The sequence below is a fragment of the Fundulus heteroclitus genome, chromosome 10 (genome assembly GCF_011125445.2).
Source record: "Fundulus heteroclitus isolate FHET01 chromosome 10, MU-UCD_Fhet_4.1, whole genome shotgun sequence".
NCBI classification, from domain to species: domain Eukaryota; kingdom Metazoa; phylum Chordata; class Actinopteri; order Cyprinodontiformes; family Fundulidae; genus Fundulus; species Fundulus heteroclitus.
In genome coordinates, this window is record NC_046370.1 from 11,041,189 (window position 1) to 11,057,975 (window position 16,787).

At 39.9% G+C, this 16,787-nt stretch overlaps 1 protein-coding gene across 3 annotated transcripts in view; it reads right to left on the reverse strand.

Annotated features, from left to right (window-relative positions):
* Positions 1-3,231: 3,231 nt before the first annotated feature.
* Positions 3,232-16,787, reverse strand: part of psme4b (proteasome activator subunit 4b) — a 60,769-nt gene continuing 47,213 nt past the window's right edge. For 2 of the 3 annotated variants that reach the window (XM_012873491.3, XM_012873525.3), the window contains exons 42-47: positions 15,786-15,871; positions 15,467-15,595; positions 12,485-12,640; positions 9,592-9,730; positions 9,284-9,417; positions 3,232-4,988 (exon numbers count right to left, since the gene is read on the reverse strand). In XM_012873491.3, the coding sequence (XP_012728945.2) occupies positions 4,854-4,988; positions 9,284-9,417; positions 9,592-9,730; positions 12,485-12,640; positions 15,467-15,595; positions 15,786-15,871 (779 nt within the window). In that variant the 3' untranslated portion in view covers positions 3,232-4,853. Of the gene's footprint in view, positions 4,989-9,283; positions 9,418-9,543; positions 9,731-12,484; positions 12,641-15,466; positions 15,596-15,785; positions 15,872-16,787 lie in introns of those variants that run through there. The other variant, XM_036142011.1, reaches the window with a different exon arrangement.

Below are 16,787 nucleotides of genomic sequence, written 5' to 3' on the forward strand. Positions count from 1 at the left end.
TGCGGTTGTTGCAGATAATCATTTGATCACTTTCTTTAGCAAATGTCACAACAATGCAAGTCAGAGTCTTGAAAATTAAACATTCCCATCTTCGGTGATTTTGCTGAAAACCAGATCCCTACAGACGGGTATTCCCAACACTTTTTTTTTTTTTTTGTATGTTACTGAAAGCTCTAATCAGCACATCATGTTGGTGAACACTATTAATATTTCCAAAGTAAACTTCAGTGTGTGGAGATTGCTATGTTAACAGGCTGATGGTAGTACTCAGCTCGAAGCACTGCTGTGACAAATTGCAGCCTTTCAGAGCAGGAGGGTAAGGGTGCTCTTTCACTCCCAGACTTCCGTCCTTTTTTTCCCCCCTCATACAATAAACCACACTGTTTTACGAATATAAACTGCTCAAACGCATCAGATCTCAATAGAAGGAAAAAAAAAAACAGTCACCCTGGATATCCATAATAGGTATTAGGTTGGGAACAAAAGGAAAATTATCAACCCACACTAGGCTTAAACCGAAGTTTAGTTCGGCTAGTCTAATTTGCTATAATGTCTTTGCAGCAACTCATTGTTGTCCTCAGTAGTTTGTTGGGCTTCCCACATGCTTGTACCCATGCCTGCCTGCAAAAATCAGGGCATGCTCCTTATGAGAGGATGGGTGGGCTCTATCTGAATACCCTCTTTAGCCAAAGCGGAAGTGTCTCAGTGGTCGCCATGATAAGTGCTGTCCGAATAGTGCAGTCAGTAAGGAAGGAGGTAGGAAAAGTAGCCTGTATGCTCCCTCCCGCGGCTAGTTTTGCCTAGGAACCTTTACCGGCGCTAAGAACCCTTTAGGTATCCCAAAATTCCTGGGATCTCCATACTCTTGAGACTGTGCTGGGAGACAACAAACCTGGCCATTTCATCTGTTTTTTTTTTTTTTGTTGTTTTTGGGTGGGGGGGGGGGTCTCAATGATTGACAGCTAATAACACCAGAAGATCTGACACTGACTAACAACCTCCTCTCCTACTGAACTGGTCAGATCAACATTTCAGAATTTTACCTGGTTTGATATTACTCTCTGGTTAAAAAAGGCTCCTTTAAGTTTCTTGAGCGGTGAAATTTCATTGTATTCACTTGGCATCTTATCCATAAATCCATTCTTTTTTCCCCAATTGCTCCACATTCATTTTCAGTCTGCAGCTGACTTACTGCAATGATTCAATCATCCGGATCAAAAGAATATGTAAAGAAAGAGGAAAATAGAGAAGAAAATTCTCATAAAATGTCCATTTCCAAGCCCTTCTCCAAATGGCAACGACTGAGATGCCAGATGCATGTCTGATCAGAGGTTTCCAGACCCACTTTCACAGGAATGATAAAAGACCAAGACTGCGGTGCCTTAAAATAAGATTAGGGGACACGAGCTGAAATTTACTGTGGATTCTAAGCAAAGCTGAACAGTATATGGAATCATAATCATCATTCCACTATCAATGTTTGCGTAAGAGCATTTGCAAATGACCGCTGGGAAGCAATATATGGTTGGATATGTCATTTCAAGTGCCACTCATTTACACTCTGAATGCCAACAATGTGTTTGATGTTGGATTTGCCTTAATGCAGGTCATTTGTATAATTTCAGTGGCAGTGTTCCAGAAATTCCCAATTTGTTATAGGCTTCAGCCCTTGCGTGTTCCATAATATCCAAGCCATTTTCCTTTAATGTAAAAGGCACTGCTTGGGTCAGATGGTTGAATGTTGAATCAGTTGGGTGTGCTGAATTTGAAATGGATAAATCAGACCAACACTAATAGTTTCTGGAAAAGCCTGACTTGAAAATCTGGCTTAAGTTCCAGGTCTGAGCCAGGAAATCAACTCTGCTAATTGTGCCAAGACGAGTGATCATCAATTCAGCCAGACTTATGGTAAATGGTAAATGGACTGAACTTATATAGCGCTTTTCCAGTCATGTTGACCACCCAAAGCGCTGTACACTATAGCCACATTCACCCAGTCGCTCTCACTAACGCACACACATTTATACACCGAGACGCAGCTCGGTAGGCAACTTGGGGTTAAGTGCCTTGCCCAGGGGCACATCGGCATGTGGCAGGGGGAAGCTGGAATCGAACCCACAACCCTCAGATTGCCAGACGACTACTCAACCCACCAAGCCACAGTCGCCCGAAGCTCGTTGATGGCTGACCTGCTAAGGGAATATATAACGTGTATGTAAGATTTTGACCATGTCTTGATTTGAAAAGATCTACAGTAAACTCCATCTTTGTTGAATGGTGCATCAGTTCACCCAGAAAAAAAAGGGATGGTTCAAATAAATCATTAAAGGGGACATTTAACGCAAAATAAACATTTTCTTTTAGCCTTAAATACTTTATGTTGTGTACTTGGAGCCTCTTGGAGGGCAGACAATTTAAATGTAGTCTGCAGGAGCTGCGTAGATATCTTTATATTCTTCTGGGGTCATAGTTTTCAAGGTGTTCAGCATTTTTCTGTTACGTTTTTTTGAACAATAGCATCACAGTATTTACAGCGGAGCTGCTATACAAGGTCAGGAACTTCCAGCTTGCCAGTTTCCCAAATCTGACATTTTTTTCCCACCACAATTTTGTAGTCCAAGCTCAAGGATGCTGAAGCTACAAGTGGATAAATGAAAATGTTCCGTTGCTTGGCGTATTAACCCACACAATTAATTACAGTGGCCTCCCAGCATACAACATAAATGGCCGAACGGGGTGAAGTTGAATGCTCTCAGACCTGTAGGGGGTGAGGTGTTAAGTGCCTCCTTTCCATTTAAAGAGACAGCGCCAAAACGAGTTGCTCTCAGGACAGGGGCAAAAAGAGGGGCTGCGGGACAGCAATAACGAGGAATTCGGACCAAAGCATTGCTGTTCCACTTTATATAGACCACAACTCAATGATTTAAATGTGAAAATCAAGCCATCAAAAATCACGATGTTTCCCCTTCAAGAGCTCAGAATATATTTGAAATTCATGCCCATGATGATTGTCATGTGTTTATCATGCGTTTACACTCACCTCTCCTTACTATCTTCGCCTACCAGAGCTCCGGCATCGGCCATCAGCCTCTTTCCCTTCAGCCACCGTATCTCTCAGACACATCAAACTCGAACAGCGATACGTCAGAAAGAAATCAATACCCAGAACAAGCGAGTGACAGCTCTATTTGCGATCCTCTTTTCCTCTTTAGACTCACACAGACAGCTGAAACCAGTTATAAGTGTTTATTGGCTGCAGCGGCATCTGTACAAAGTTACTTTTTTTTCGTTCTTTTGGCACATAACTAAAAGCTACCTGAGCAGACGGAAGAGAAGCATTTACGTTTGAGCACTTTGCAACATATGATGTACAGCTACTGAACATGATCATCTCAGAGCATATTTCTGTAATACAACGGTGTTCAGAACATAAAAACAGCTGCTATTACAATATAATCTGTTAATTATCAATAGAGATAGCTTTTTTATTCATATTAGTAATGTGTATTGGTACACACACACACACACACACACACACACACACACACACACACACACACACACACACACACACACACACACACACACACACACACTCTATTTGTGTTGATAATCATGTGAATTGATAGGGACACAATGTGACAGCCTATTTGTTTTTCCACCATATTTCGACATGTTGATATTACAATTTCATTCAATACTGGGAAAAAGGACAGCAAGAACCTTTCCCGTTTAAAATGTTCTGTAACATGTAATAAACTAAGTAAATTCTGGAGAGGAATAAATGAGGACACCCCCAGATTCATTCAAAGATCCCTCACAGACGTATTAGACCAGCTGCTCATGATGAAAACGTTGTTTTTTTTTTCAGCAATTTGAAGATGGCTGGCCCTGTTTAAGCCTAAGACAATTAATTTGATGTGCTCCTGACAGTCAAAGTTGTAGAATGGTGATCTTTGAACATAGGAGTCTAAAACTAAATTATTTTGACACCAGACCAGAAGACGCAACAAAAACATCATTCCAGGAAAAGAACCTCAACTAACTGAGGCATAGAGGTGGAAGTGTCATGGTTTGGGGCTGCTTTCCTGCAGCAGGACCAGCTTCACCATCACACAATCCAGCATGGAAACTACCATCTATCAGAGAGTGCTGGAGGAAAACGTCCACCAGAATTCAAGCCAAAGCAGAACTCAACCATTTAAAGTGACAATGGTCAAGAACAGTGGGTCAAACCTTCCTTAGACTGATGTCGGAGACCTGTAGATATCTACAAGAAGCCTCCCAGGGAAGTTATTTTAATCAAAGAAGGTAACATTATCTGTCTGGGGGGTAGGGTGTCCTAATAAACTTAGAATAAATAGAATAAACCTTTTGTTGATGTCTTTGTTAAACTGCAGTTAAATAACTTTCTTTTCCAGATATAGCTTTTCTTGAAGAACATAATTTTTCATGGGGCGCCCCATTCTTTCATATGACTGTATTTATGTAGAAAAAATTACCTTACACATTTTATTCACAAGCCTCCTGAAAACCTCCTGAAAGATGTCTGAGGGTGAAGTGACATGGTGTGATAGAGAAGAACACGATTTGGGGGTCTCTGCGTAGATCGGAGTTTCAAAAGACTGCATGCACACCTTGATCTTTGCTGCGTCCTCCCTATTGGGGCCGCTGTGTCGCTTGGCGAGCAAAACAAAGCCTACCAAGCAATGTGGTGACTGAAAACCCTTCTGACCCAAGCTGCTTCGCGGCTAAAGGTCATCAGCGGCAGGTGGGGGTCCGGACAGAGATCTCCCCAAACTGATGAGCCCTTCTGTGGTAGCCGACAGCCAGCAAGCTAGGCAGATGGACTACTAGGCGTAGTAACAGGGCGACACCAGCAGGTTGGTGAGCACCAGAAGCTGGTCGTCGGTGAAGCACTGCCGATGCTCCTGCCAGTTGTCGTGGTGAGTGCGCCTGAACTCTGATAGGGTCTTCTTCACCGTCATCTTTAAAACAAAAGGACAATCATCAGGAATCCATGCAACCCGCAGACAGTTAGAGGACATCATTAACCGAGACCAATGAGAATTAGGATTTTGAGTCCATTTTTGATGAAACAACGGAGGTATCGTTTTTTTGGGACCTTCACACATGCTTGCTACTTTATATTTGGCAGGTGCAGTTCAATAAATCAGAATATCATCAAAACCTTGCTCAATAATACTAACTCAAATCAAAAAGATTAATATTTCAATCTAATATTGCTAAAAGCTAATGAAAACCCAAATTCAGTTTCCCAGACATATTACACAAGAACAATATAAATGGCATTTAATAAAGAAACATATGCACATGTATAATTATATATATATATATATATATATATATATATATATATATATATATAAATGTGTGTGTGTGTGTGTGTGTTTTAATCATGTTGCAACCCCATTTCTAAAAGGAAATCAGAAGGAAATTATCTACAAATATTTTAATCTTTCTTTAACTGCAAGGACAAAATATTGATAAAACAGATTTGTTTGTCAGAAAAAGTGGGAAACTTGCATGTTTGCATATCTTATGATACCAGTGATGGCCTTCAGGAGTCTATAAATGCATATTATCTAGATTAGTGGTCCTTAAAAATACAAATATCAGTGGAAAGTATTTCTGAAGCAGTCTTTTACTATACAGAACAGCTACAATAACTAAAATATTGAAAAGACATACATCCTCTCTATGTGTTGATGGTGTTTTTTTTTTCATTTTCCATAAGAAATTAAATTGGCGACTACTCTTCCCTTTCTGTGATTCCTTATCTTGAGTCAGAAGCGAACAAGCTTTGTGGCACAAAATCCCACAGATGACCCTAAAACTTACCTCTCTAAGCCTCTAATCCTGCTTTTTACTACGAGCTGTCTGGTCTGCAGCTATTCAACTTTAGCACAGAGAACCTTTTAGTGCAGACCTGCTGCTGCTGCTGCTCCTGCAGTGGATGCAGGCTGTAGCTTAATGTTGCTGTCCTGGAATAAACAAGACCTTTCCTGAAAAATGTCAGCATATGCTGCCTCGGAGCGTGTATAAATCATCCACTATTAATGATGTTTGTACAGAGCTGGAAACTGGATGATTTTTGCCGTCCTTAGCCGTTGCAGGAGAAGCTTCTATTTGTAATTTCCACTCGTTTCAATCTACAGCAGCCGTTTGGTCACATTGGACCGCAAACTATCACAACTTAATCTCAGCTGTTCTGTGAGGGTCTCGGAGATTTGTTAGTGAACATCGGGGAACAAGCTGCATCATGAAGACCAAGGGACACACCAAAGCACAGCGAGGTTACAAGGGAGAGAAAAGCTGGCCAAAGTTGATGGGGAGATGGATGAAACTAAATACAGGGCTATACTGCAGGAAAGTTGAAAGAGGCTGCAAAAGACTTGAGAATAGGGTGGAAGATAACCCAAACAAACAGCCCGAGCTACAGAGGAACGGTTTAGATCAACGCATATATTCAAGGCCCAGTCACAGTCCAGATCTAAATCTTATTGCAGATCTGTGATAACACACAACATTTGTTGTTCACCGATGATCTCCATCCTGTCTGACCATGCTTGTCCTATTTAGCAAAGCAGATTGGGCAGTTCAACTCGGTTGACAGCAGCTGCACACTGCAAAAACGGATCTAAAAATAATTAAAATGTTCTTACAATTTGTGTTTTTGTCCTAGATTTGAGTCGGTAAATAAGATTATCTGCCAATGGAATGAGTATTTTGACCCCTAAAATAGCATAATTAGATATACTGCACTTGAAATAAGATGATGGAGATGAATTGTTCCTATTTTAAGTGCAAAAATCTTATTCTATTGGCATATCATTTAAACTTGACTGCTCAAATCAAGGAAAAACACACAAATTTCAAGAACATGAGACTTAGTTTTAGTTGTGTTTTTGCAGTGATGCTTTTCATGCTCTGGGGGTTGTGAGGTAAATAAGTCACATTTCTGCCCCATGTGAAGGTCTCTGAATATTTTTCGCAATCAAACCTACTCTTAGGCCTAACGATGGAATTACAAAAAAAAAAAAAAAAAAAAAAAATGAAAAGGATGAGCAAATGTTTTATTTTGAGTGCAAAGACATAGCTGATGAAAAAAAAAATGCAGAGCTGACAACCAACAGCAACGGTCGATTTTTAGCAGCGATCGTCCGGCTTGTTTACTTCCACTGATAAAAAACTAATGAGGCAACAATCATTTATTCATGTTAAAATGCCAAATATAACATAAAAAATTCAGGCTAGCAATTATTTAGTGTAAAGCAAGTTCTGAGTGAAAGTCTGATTCAACAAGAGCACAGAACACGACATTAAGCAGTGGATCAGTGAAACTCAAAGATGTTCCCATCATTTAAACATGGAGCATGTTTGTTTTACACTATTGCCCTCAGAGCTCTCATGGAAAAAGAGGAACACAAACCAGAGGATTTGTAAGTCCACTTAAATAAACCAGTATATGTTTTTATTACTGCATTAATGCATAAATCAATGTTATGAGGATTAATTTTGCAATTAAAACAAAACCATCTTTGCTAGGAAAAAAAATCTCACTGATGTTCTACTTTTGCCAATTACTTTAAGATTTAAAGTCATCTTGGGTTATAACTATAGAGATGACAGAGAACATAAATAACCCTTAGAATGCTGTTACAGTAGTAGAGTTTAAATAGGGGCAATAAGAGCAGAAGCTCCTTGAGAAAGAAACGACTCTAGGCCTGAAAAAAAAAAAACAGATGGGTAATGTTACATGACCCCAAATGTGTGACATATTTAACCTTTCGTCTTTCTCCTCCAGTCACCCAGACTATTATTTCCAATTCTGCAGTAAAAGAAAGTGATTGTTTTCATTCATGATGCCCCCGCTCACGCAGTGAGTCTGATAAGAGTAGAGAGCGTTTCTGTTGAGCCCACAGGGAAAGCTGGGTAGTTTATCATTGTAGGATCATTGTGTATCTGTAATTATTAATGATTGTGTCACACTTTAAATCAATGGGCTGTTTTTGTATAATTATGATTTTTTTTTACTTAAAAAAAATCAGAATATTTATTTGCTCACAACGATAGTTTCCATTTTTACAGTGTTTTAACTGTCTATATAACATCTTATATTGTTTTGTGTTCGAATAAACTGAACTGAACTGAACTAACCTGCTTTTGAAAGGTTGGAGGATTTTTATTAAATGTTCTTTTTTTTTAAGTGAAACAAATAAAACAAGTCATCTGAAAAGCATGGGTGCATCCTTAAAGGCCAGTTTTAAACTTTTTTTTTGTCTCAGATTTTGAAATGGATTCAGGTATCTGCTCCGGTCTCAAATCTTTTGGAACTTTTAACAAGTTTTCTTCTTATTGTCCTGTACTTAAGCTCCCTCCATCTTTTCATCCACTCAGACCAGCTTCCCCGTCCCTGCACAAGAAAAGCTTTTCCATATCATGAAGCTCTCACCACCATGTATCATAATCGGGATAGTTTATTTACGGTGATGTATGATGTTAGTTCCTCCCCACATACAGCACTTTTTACGACAGTAAAAGTTAAATTATGGTCCAATCGGATGTTGAATTGTCTCTGAGGCCGTCACACAAAAGCTATGAGGTTACATTACAGACACAGGACAACTAAAATGACTTCTTATAAAACTTCTAAAGTCTAAAGGGTAATTGGTTGCACTGACTTGTATTTAATAACAATTTTTTTTATTAATTTGTCATTTTAATGGTAAACTCTTTTTTAAAACCAGGTATAAAGTCTGGAAATATTCAAGTGTAAATACTTTTGCAAGGCAATGTAAGCACACTCCAGTTTATCTGCCATTTTCTTTTCTTATTTGTTCTTAAAATTTTGAATAATTCAAAAGTCCCAAAATCTCTTGCAATGTTTGATTTGAAACTCCCACACAATAGATTTAAATTCCAAGATTAGCATTGGGGGAAAAAAACGAGACTTCTTTAGATAAATGCTGGATTTTTTTGCAAGTATCCTCTGTAATAGAAAGCTTAGTTATTCTATCATATGAACGTATACTCCCAGATGCATTTATTGCAAACATCATCTCCCCTACTTTGCAACAAAAGAAGCACTAAATTATCCTCACCAGCACCAGTCTGCTCTCCGGATTACATTGTACGTCTGCTTCATGCTCGAAGAAAGGCCAAAGACATCATTTTCTCCTCAATTGGAGAATGAAATTGTATTCTTTCAGCTCACAGGGGTTTGAGTTGTTTGTGTGCGGGCGCGGGCGTGCGTGCATACCTCTATAGGCTGCGGGTCGTTGAGATGGTCGCTCAGGTCCATCAGGATCTGCGGCATCCACTGTGGGACGTCGTAGGGGCTCGACAGGATGCACGCGCTAAGCCCGAGCACTCCAGCGTGGCGCCGCACCAAGTCTGCACACACACACACACACACACACACACACACACGCGCACACACACACAGAGTTAAAACAGGCTTTAAAATTTCAAGGCTCACAATTCCCTTGTGATAAGAAAGGGTAACGGGCTAAGTATTACTGTGATTTCCTCGCTGTGTAATTGCGTGCGTCTTTTATGTGTGTGTACCCGTGGAGGCCAGCTCTCCTCTGGCCTTGGGGAGGGGAGTCTGACTCAGCGTCTGGAGCTGTGTCTGCAGACTGGAGTCCAGAGGGAAGAACTGGCACTGCAGTAAACCACTGAGGGTGGTGCAGGCCATGTCCCTCACCTTCAGGGAAGAAAGAGAAAAATGGGAAGAGGTGCACAAGACCGTCAGAAGGTGAAAAAAAACAAAAAAACAACAAAAAACAGACCATTAAAAACCCAAACCGGTACATTCAAGGAAAAAATTAAGGGGGCAGAGAGTAACTGAAAGAGGAAATGAGGAGGAAGTCACTAAATCCTCCTGCCCCTCTGTGCATGAATAAGGAAGAAGCACTGAGCAAAAGTGGATGCAAAAAACCCAGACACTGCTTCAAAGCCTTCACCAGCTCTGCTAAATACGACAGTCACTTTAATTCAGGTGCAGCCATGTATCCTTGCCTGTGCTGTAAATCCAGATCTGCATAGGAAATCAATTTAAAGGTTTTATTGCAAGGCTGGTGAGACAGAAAAAAGCAAAACTATTGACATTTTAGGAGACGGTGCAAAGAAAATAATGAAAGACTACTGATGGCGCATCTAAAAAAAAATTCAAATATCAAAAAGCGAATTTATCTCAGCAATTCATTTCAAAAAGTGAAGGCCCCATGTTACATATTTATTACAAAGTTATACAGTATGGTGCAAAGGTTTTAGGCAGGTGTGAAAAAAATGACATAGACAAAGAATGCCGTCCAAAAATGGAATTAACTGTATATTTTCATTAATCAACAAAATGCAGTGAATGAATAAAAGAGAAATCTAAATCAAATCAATATTTGGTGTGACCACCCCTTGTCTTCAAGACACCATCAGCTCTACGTTCACTGGCAAACAGTTTCTGAAGGAACTTGGCTGCAATCTCTAACTCCATTTACAGAAATACTGTCCCAAACATTTAAGGAACCTCCACCATGCTTCACTGTTGCTTGCAGACACTGATTATTGCACTGCTCTTCCGTCCATCCAAGAAAAAAACAGCCTTCTGCTACAGCCAAATATTTAAAATTTTGACTCATCAGTCCAGAGCACCTGCTGCCGTTTTTCTCCACCCCAGTTCCTATGTTTTTGTGCATACTTGGGTCGCTTGGCCTTGTAACCACGTCAGAGGTTTGGCTTTTTGGCCGCAACTCTTTTATGAAGACCACTTCTTGCCAGACAGTAGATGAGTGTCCCTGGGTCCTACTGGTTTCTGCCAGGTCTGTGCTGATAACACTTCTGGACATCTTTTGATTTAGAGGGGTAATAATAAGCTTGATGTGTCTTTTCATCTGCTGCACTATGTTTCCTTGGCCGACCACTGCGTCTAGGATCCTCAACATTGCCCGTTTTTTGTTTTTGTGCTCAAAAGAGCTTGAACAGCACATTTTTAAAACCCCAGTCTGCTTTTGAAATCTTTGTCTGGGGCAGACCTTGCTGATGCAGTATAACTACCTTGTGTCTTGTTGCTGTGCTCAATCTTGCTATGACATGACTTTCACAACCTCACCTTGGTAGCAGAGATTAGCTGTTCCTCACCAGGTTTTAAGCCTCCTACACAGCTGCTTCTGATCCAGTTCATGGCTGTGTTTCAGCCTACATGTGACAGCGATGATCATTAGCACATGTTTGGTATAATTGGTTGATCATACGCCTGACGATAATCCCACAAAATCCCTGACTTTGTGCAAGTATACCTATAAGAGTTGAACTGAACCACCAATTGAATTGGGGGTGTGAAGGCAACATGTTGATTTGAATTAGATTTTTCTTTTGTTTGCTCACCTGGCATTTTGTATATTGATAGAGAATAATCATCATTTATATATATGAAAGCATTCTTTGTTTACAGCATTTTTTTCACACCTGTCTAAAACGTTTGCAGAGTACCATATATTCCAAGCACTTATTTTTATTCATTTTGATGATTTCGGCAAAAACAGTTAATGAAGACAGAAAACTATAATAATGGCGTCCAGGTATATTTTTGGGATGTTAAGTGTAAGAAAAACTGTGGTATAAAAGTTGTAAATATAAGTTGCACAGCCAGTTTACCAGAACTGCTGCCTTCTGCTGACAAACTGTATGGAAGTGCTGATTTAATGTTCTAGCACCATTTGGCATCTGCCCCCACTGCCAAAAGTACCAATACTTGCTTTAATAGCAATGGTGTTACTGGGCTTGATTGGCTAGCAAACTGATCTGACCCCCATAGATCATCTACAGGGTATTGTCAAGAAGAAGAGAGAGACACCAGACCCAACGGTGCAGACAAACTGAAGGGCAACCTGGGCTTTCATTTCCACTCAGCGGAACAGGCTGATTGCCTTCATAATTGTTTGGTAATTCATGAAAAAGGACCCCTGAACAAATATTGAGTGCATATACTGTACAGTACATACTTTCTATCTTAAATAGTTGGATTAAAATCAGTCTTTAGATAGGTTTGTGACAATTCAGAGTTTTTATTAGTTGTTAAGCCTAATCAAGAAAATTAACAGAGAAAAACTGTTTACAATGTTTCACTCTGTCATAAAAGTGAACTTTTCACTTTCTGAACTGACTCATTGAACACATTTTCAAAGAGTTTCCAATTTATTGAGATAACCCTGTGCTTAATGCTTTAGACAGGCATTATTCATAATTCAAAAAGCAAGCAAAGCGGATCCATTAACTTCTCTGTAATGGTGGGGAGAAGTGAGGTAAATTGTTATTTCTAAGCAACGACCGTGAACAGAAAAAAAGAAGAGAATGACCAAAGGAAGGAGTGGCCTCTTATAATCCTCTGTCAGTTAGGCTTTACGAGAAATGGCGGCATCAACCCTGAGCTTGCTGTCCAGTTTTTTATTTTTTTTATGGTTACCTCAAGCTGTTCGTCCAGCAGCAGCTGCATCACCAGCTTTCGGATGCGCAGAACCTCAGCGGGCAAACTGAGCAGAGTGAACAGATTGTAGAAGACCGTGATCTGGAGGTATGTCAGCACTGTGAAGCGAGCGTGCCATGATCTGTTGCCCGCCATCTGAACAGAGAGAAGGACAAAGAACAGGAGTTGTCATGTTTGATGAACGCTAAGAATCACGGTGCAACACTCGATTTCAATGTTCATGCCAAATCTCGAACTTTAAATATAACAACTTAACGGGTAAAAATTAGACAGCGCTATTTTCTTAGGCTACCAAGAAAGTGCTCATCTTGGCTGAGGTATGATGCTCTCTCATATCAGGTTAGGAGTGAATTCTCCAGTCTCAGTGGGTAATCGTGAATCGATCAGTGGCAAACCTTAATTAGATGGCTGATTCTTTATTGATTTAGACCTAGAAATATTCTTCATTGGTTTGAGTGGACGCCGGGTCTGAATGGGTTAAATCATTCTGGGGGAGAAAGGATGTTTGCCCTGATGGCAGGGCCCGGGGAGAATGATGCACCAGGAGCGACTGCATGGCTGGACATGTTAAAGAGAGCTTTGACTCCTTTCAAAGCTAGTTTACCTTTTCTTTAGGTTAATTTCAGTATTTGTTTTTATCTACCTGTCAGATGCTATGGACACTAAATTTTACTTTACTCGCTTTTACCTAATGTTTCAAATGATGTTGTGTTGCAGGGACAAAATATACTGTAGCACTGTGCGCACAGTTTATTGCAGTCCAAACAACAAGCCCATCGGCATAGCATGTTAAGATAAACCTAATTTCAAATACAATCAATCTATCAATACCTTTATGCCAAGAAATCCAGTTTCACGTGAGATTTACAAACAGCCTTATGTCCATAAAACTTGACCACTTCCTGACATCCAGGAGGAAACCTGCCCGGGGTTTAAAGATACTGGAACAACCGTTTAGAGACATGAGTGAAGAACAGACGCGAACAGATGCTTTTACTGAAAACTGTCACAATGCCATACCAGAAATCTGATCCCTCGTGAAGTCAGGTTTTAGAAATATAAACCTCCAATAAGACATTTTAAAAGCATTATAAGACAAATTAATGGTAAAGAGAACTTTGTTAGCTTTGAAAATCCTTGATTGTAGCATCGCTAATGAGGCCAATAACACCCGGCATAGTATAAAGGACTTATCCAGAGCTTTTACCACATCAGGATGTCGTTTAAAAAGAAAAACAGTGTTTTTTGTCAAATTGTAAAATTAGGTAAACCCAACCTTAGATGAACAACATCAAATTAGTTATCATAGCTTACCAATGTCTGACAGAGACAGTTGTTGGTAATGAAATGCATTAATGATGCTGATCATCAGGTTTATGGGCTCCTATATTAAAAAATGCGGGTTTGGAGATCACTTCCAAACATTAATGGGCCCATCATTTAACTGCGAGTAGGATTATCTACAGGTAGAAAGGTTTCAGAAGAGTTGCCCAATCTTCACAGCAGGTTTGTCTAAATGCTACATCTCAGGCTCAGCAGCTCCTAAGCCAATGTGTTATGCATTGAAATTCACAAGAGCGCATTTAGAAACAGTGAGAGTCTTTGAATTTAGGGTATACAACAGGATGCGAATCCACAGAAAAGAAAGTCAAACCAAATCCTGAAAAAAATAAAATAAACGCTAGGTTCCTTAATCGCCAACTTTTTAAAATGGCTCGAAGACTCATACCTAAAGTTGGAAGTATTAAAAAGAGGATAGACCCACTGAGGGAAGGTATCACCAGCAGAAGTGACTGTGATTAAGGGGCAAACCCCTGAATGAGCCAATTTGTACATACATTTATGGACTACCACTGATAAATTACAATGCATTGAAAAAGTATTCATACCCCTAAAATCTTCCACATTTAGGTGCAAACTTCAAAGTACTGGTTGGGATTTTAGGTGAATGATCAACATAGAGTGATTTATATATTTTTTGTTACAAATAAAAAACTAAAGTATCGAATTTCCTAAAACCACTTTCTGTTTCAGTCATATTCAATATATTAGAATATCCTTGAAAAGTTCATTTATTTCATTAACTCAATTCACTAAGGAAGACACATTATTAATTACAGAATGATGTTTTAAAGCCTTTATTTCTGTTAATTATGATATTTTCCACCTCCAGCCAATAAAAACACAGAATTTAAGATTAAAATATTGCATCAGACCAATACAAAAGCTACAATTTCCATGCAGAAATGAGTGCTCAGTGAAAAGTATGTTTAATACCTGCTTAGAAGTTGTGTTTTTTTTAAACTACTTTTAATTTGACAAACAAGCCTCTTTGAAATTAATTTTCTAATTTATTGAATATAACTGTATTTTCTTCAATCTCTCAAGTTGCTGAGGGGAGTCCCTCCGGGTTGCGGCAGTCTAAGTCCATGTCTTTGAGACGGGGACCCGGTTGTGTCAGGATGGGCATCCAGTGTAAAAACTCACCCAAGTCTGTGTGCAAGTAGCAGCGACTTACTGTGGCGACCCCTGAATGAGAGAGCAGCCGAAAGGACTCGTCTTAAGTTGCTAAGGTGGGAAAATTTTACCTTTTCTTCTTTGCAAAATAGCTCAAACTCAGTCAGATTTAAATCAGTTTTCAAGTCATACAATAGATTTGGATTTGTTCAACAGGTATGAATACTTTTGCCGGGCTGTGGATCTTCAATACATTGGGAGATTAAAACTTAAAAAAAAAAAAAAAAAAACACTATGAGAGTGCCCTTAGAAAACCTTACAAGTAAAAACACATTTACTTTTTCCCTACTTTTTACAATGACTCCAGGTGGTTCTTTCTCTAACCCGACATCTTGGGCAGCATTAGGATTGAAGCACTGACAGCAGGTCCATAGGGCAGCAAGCATTATGAGTATCCCTGTTGTGTATGCAGGTGTGTGTGTGTGTGTGTGTGTGTGTGTGTACCTCCTCCAGTGCTGCCAAAACCAGAGGGATGTGCTCCGGATAGAGCAGGCCCTGGGACATGAGAGAGAGACACGTGCGCGCATCCTGCTTCATCTCATCATAGCTCTCATCAATCTCCACTGGGGCAATCTGCGGGGGGAGACAAACACAAGAGTGAGACAGAGAGGCAGGAAGACACACAGCAACGCACCATTTTCAGTAAATGAAGAGAGAAATTGTGTTTAATGGGCAAGTAAGATTGAGTGGGTAATAATGCTGTGCTGGGACCCGTGGGTTAGCGTGTGTGTGTGTGCCAGTGTGTGTGTGTGTGTGTTGTTACCTTGAAGAGCACAGGCAGAAGCTGGAGCTGCTGCTGAACAGGCGTGGTGAAGGTGCGCCCTGCGCTCGCCATCAACCACTTTAACACTGCGAACACACACGTACGTTTACATACACAGATACACACGTGTACACACACGCACACACAAACACAGATTTTACTGGCAAATGAATTGAAATGCAAACTCTGAGCTGTGGTCTTGGTGCATTAATCTGTTGGTAAAACATGGCTCATCCCATTTGGTGAGTAATGACTTGTATGAGCAGATATTTTGCTTGTGCAATGGAGAGCAAAGAACCCGTAAGAGTGGCTTTTTTCCCCCCTGAAATTAACACGAGAAACGAAATAGATATTTGGCAGATTCATTTAAATTGTCAGTGTAATCTAACAAAGCTGAGGCTAATGAAATCTGTCGAGGGTAACAAAAATCACGTGCCCGGAGAAATCATCAGAATGTTATCAACTGATTTCACACACACCTGGCCCTGACCAGGAACTGGCCAATCAGAAGCTAAAACGACTCACCACAACACTCTCTGGTGTGGAAGTTATTAATAAGAAAAGAAGGCGGAGTTCACCATTCATAGCATCAATGGTTTTTAATGAACTTGTTTAAACATGTGTAGAGCCAGAAGAAGCACAAAGCTGGTAAAATATTTCAGAAAAGAACTTTCTTGAAGGTCAGCTACGATAAGTTTGATGTCAGTGGATAACAGGGAGCTAAACCTACTATAGCAAAGCCTCTCTCTCTCTCAATGCTAATCATGGTAAATACTAATATAAGATGCTATAGACAGTTTACAATTTCAGTTCTAATCATTTAGTCTTTGTGTTAACATGTTGTGGAAGACCTGTTGAATTGCAGAGCTGTGTAATAGCGGCTGCCCTCTCTAACACACAGTGTGGCATCGCCTCTGCTGCAAATATAAATGATTTATGGCTCATGACTGAAAGGCAGATCAAAACTTAGACACTGTTATTTATATTTCAAGGAATATTATA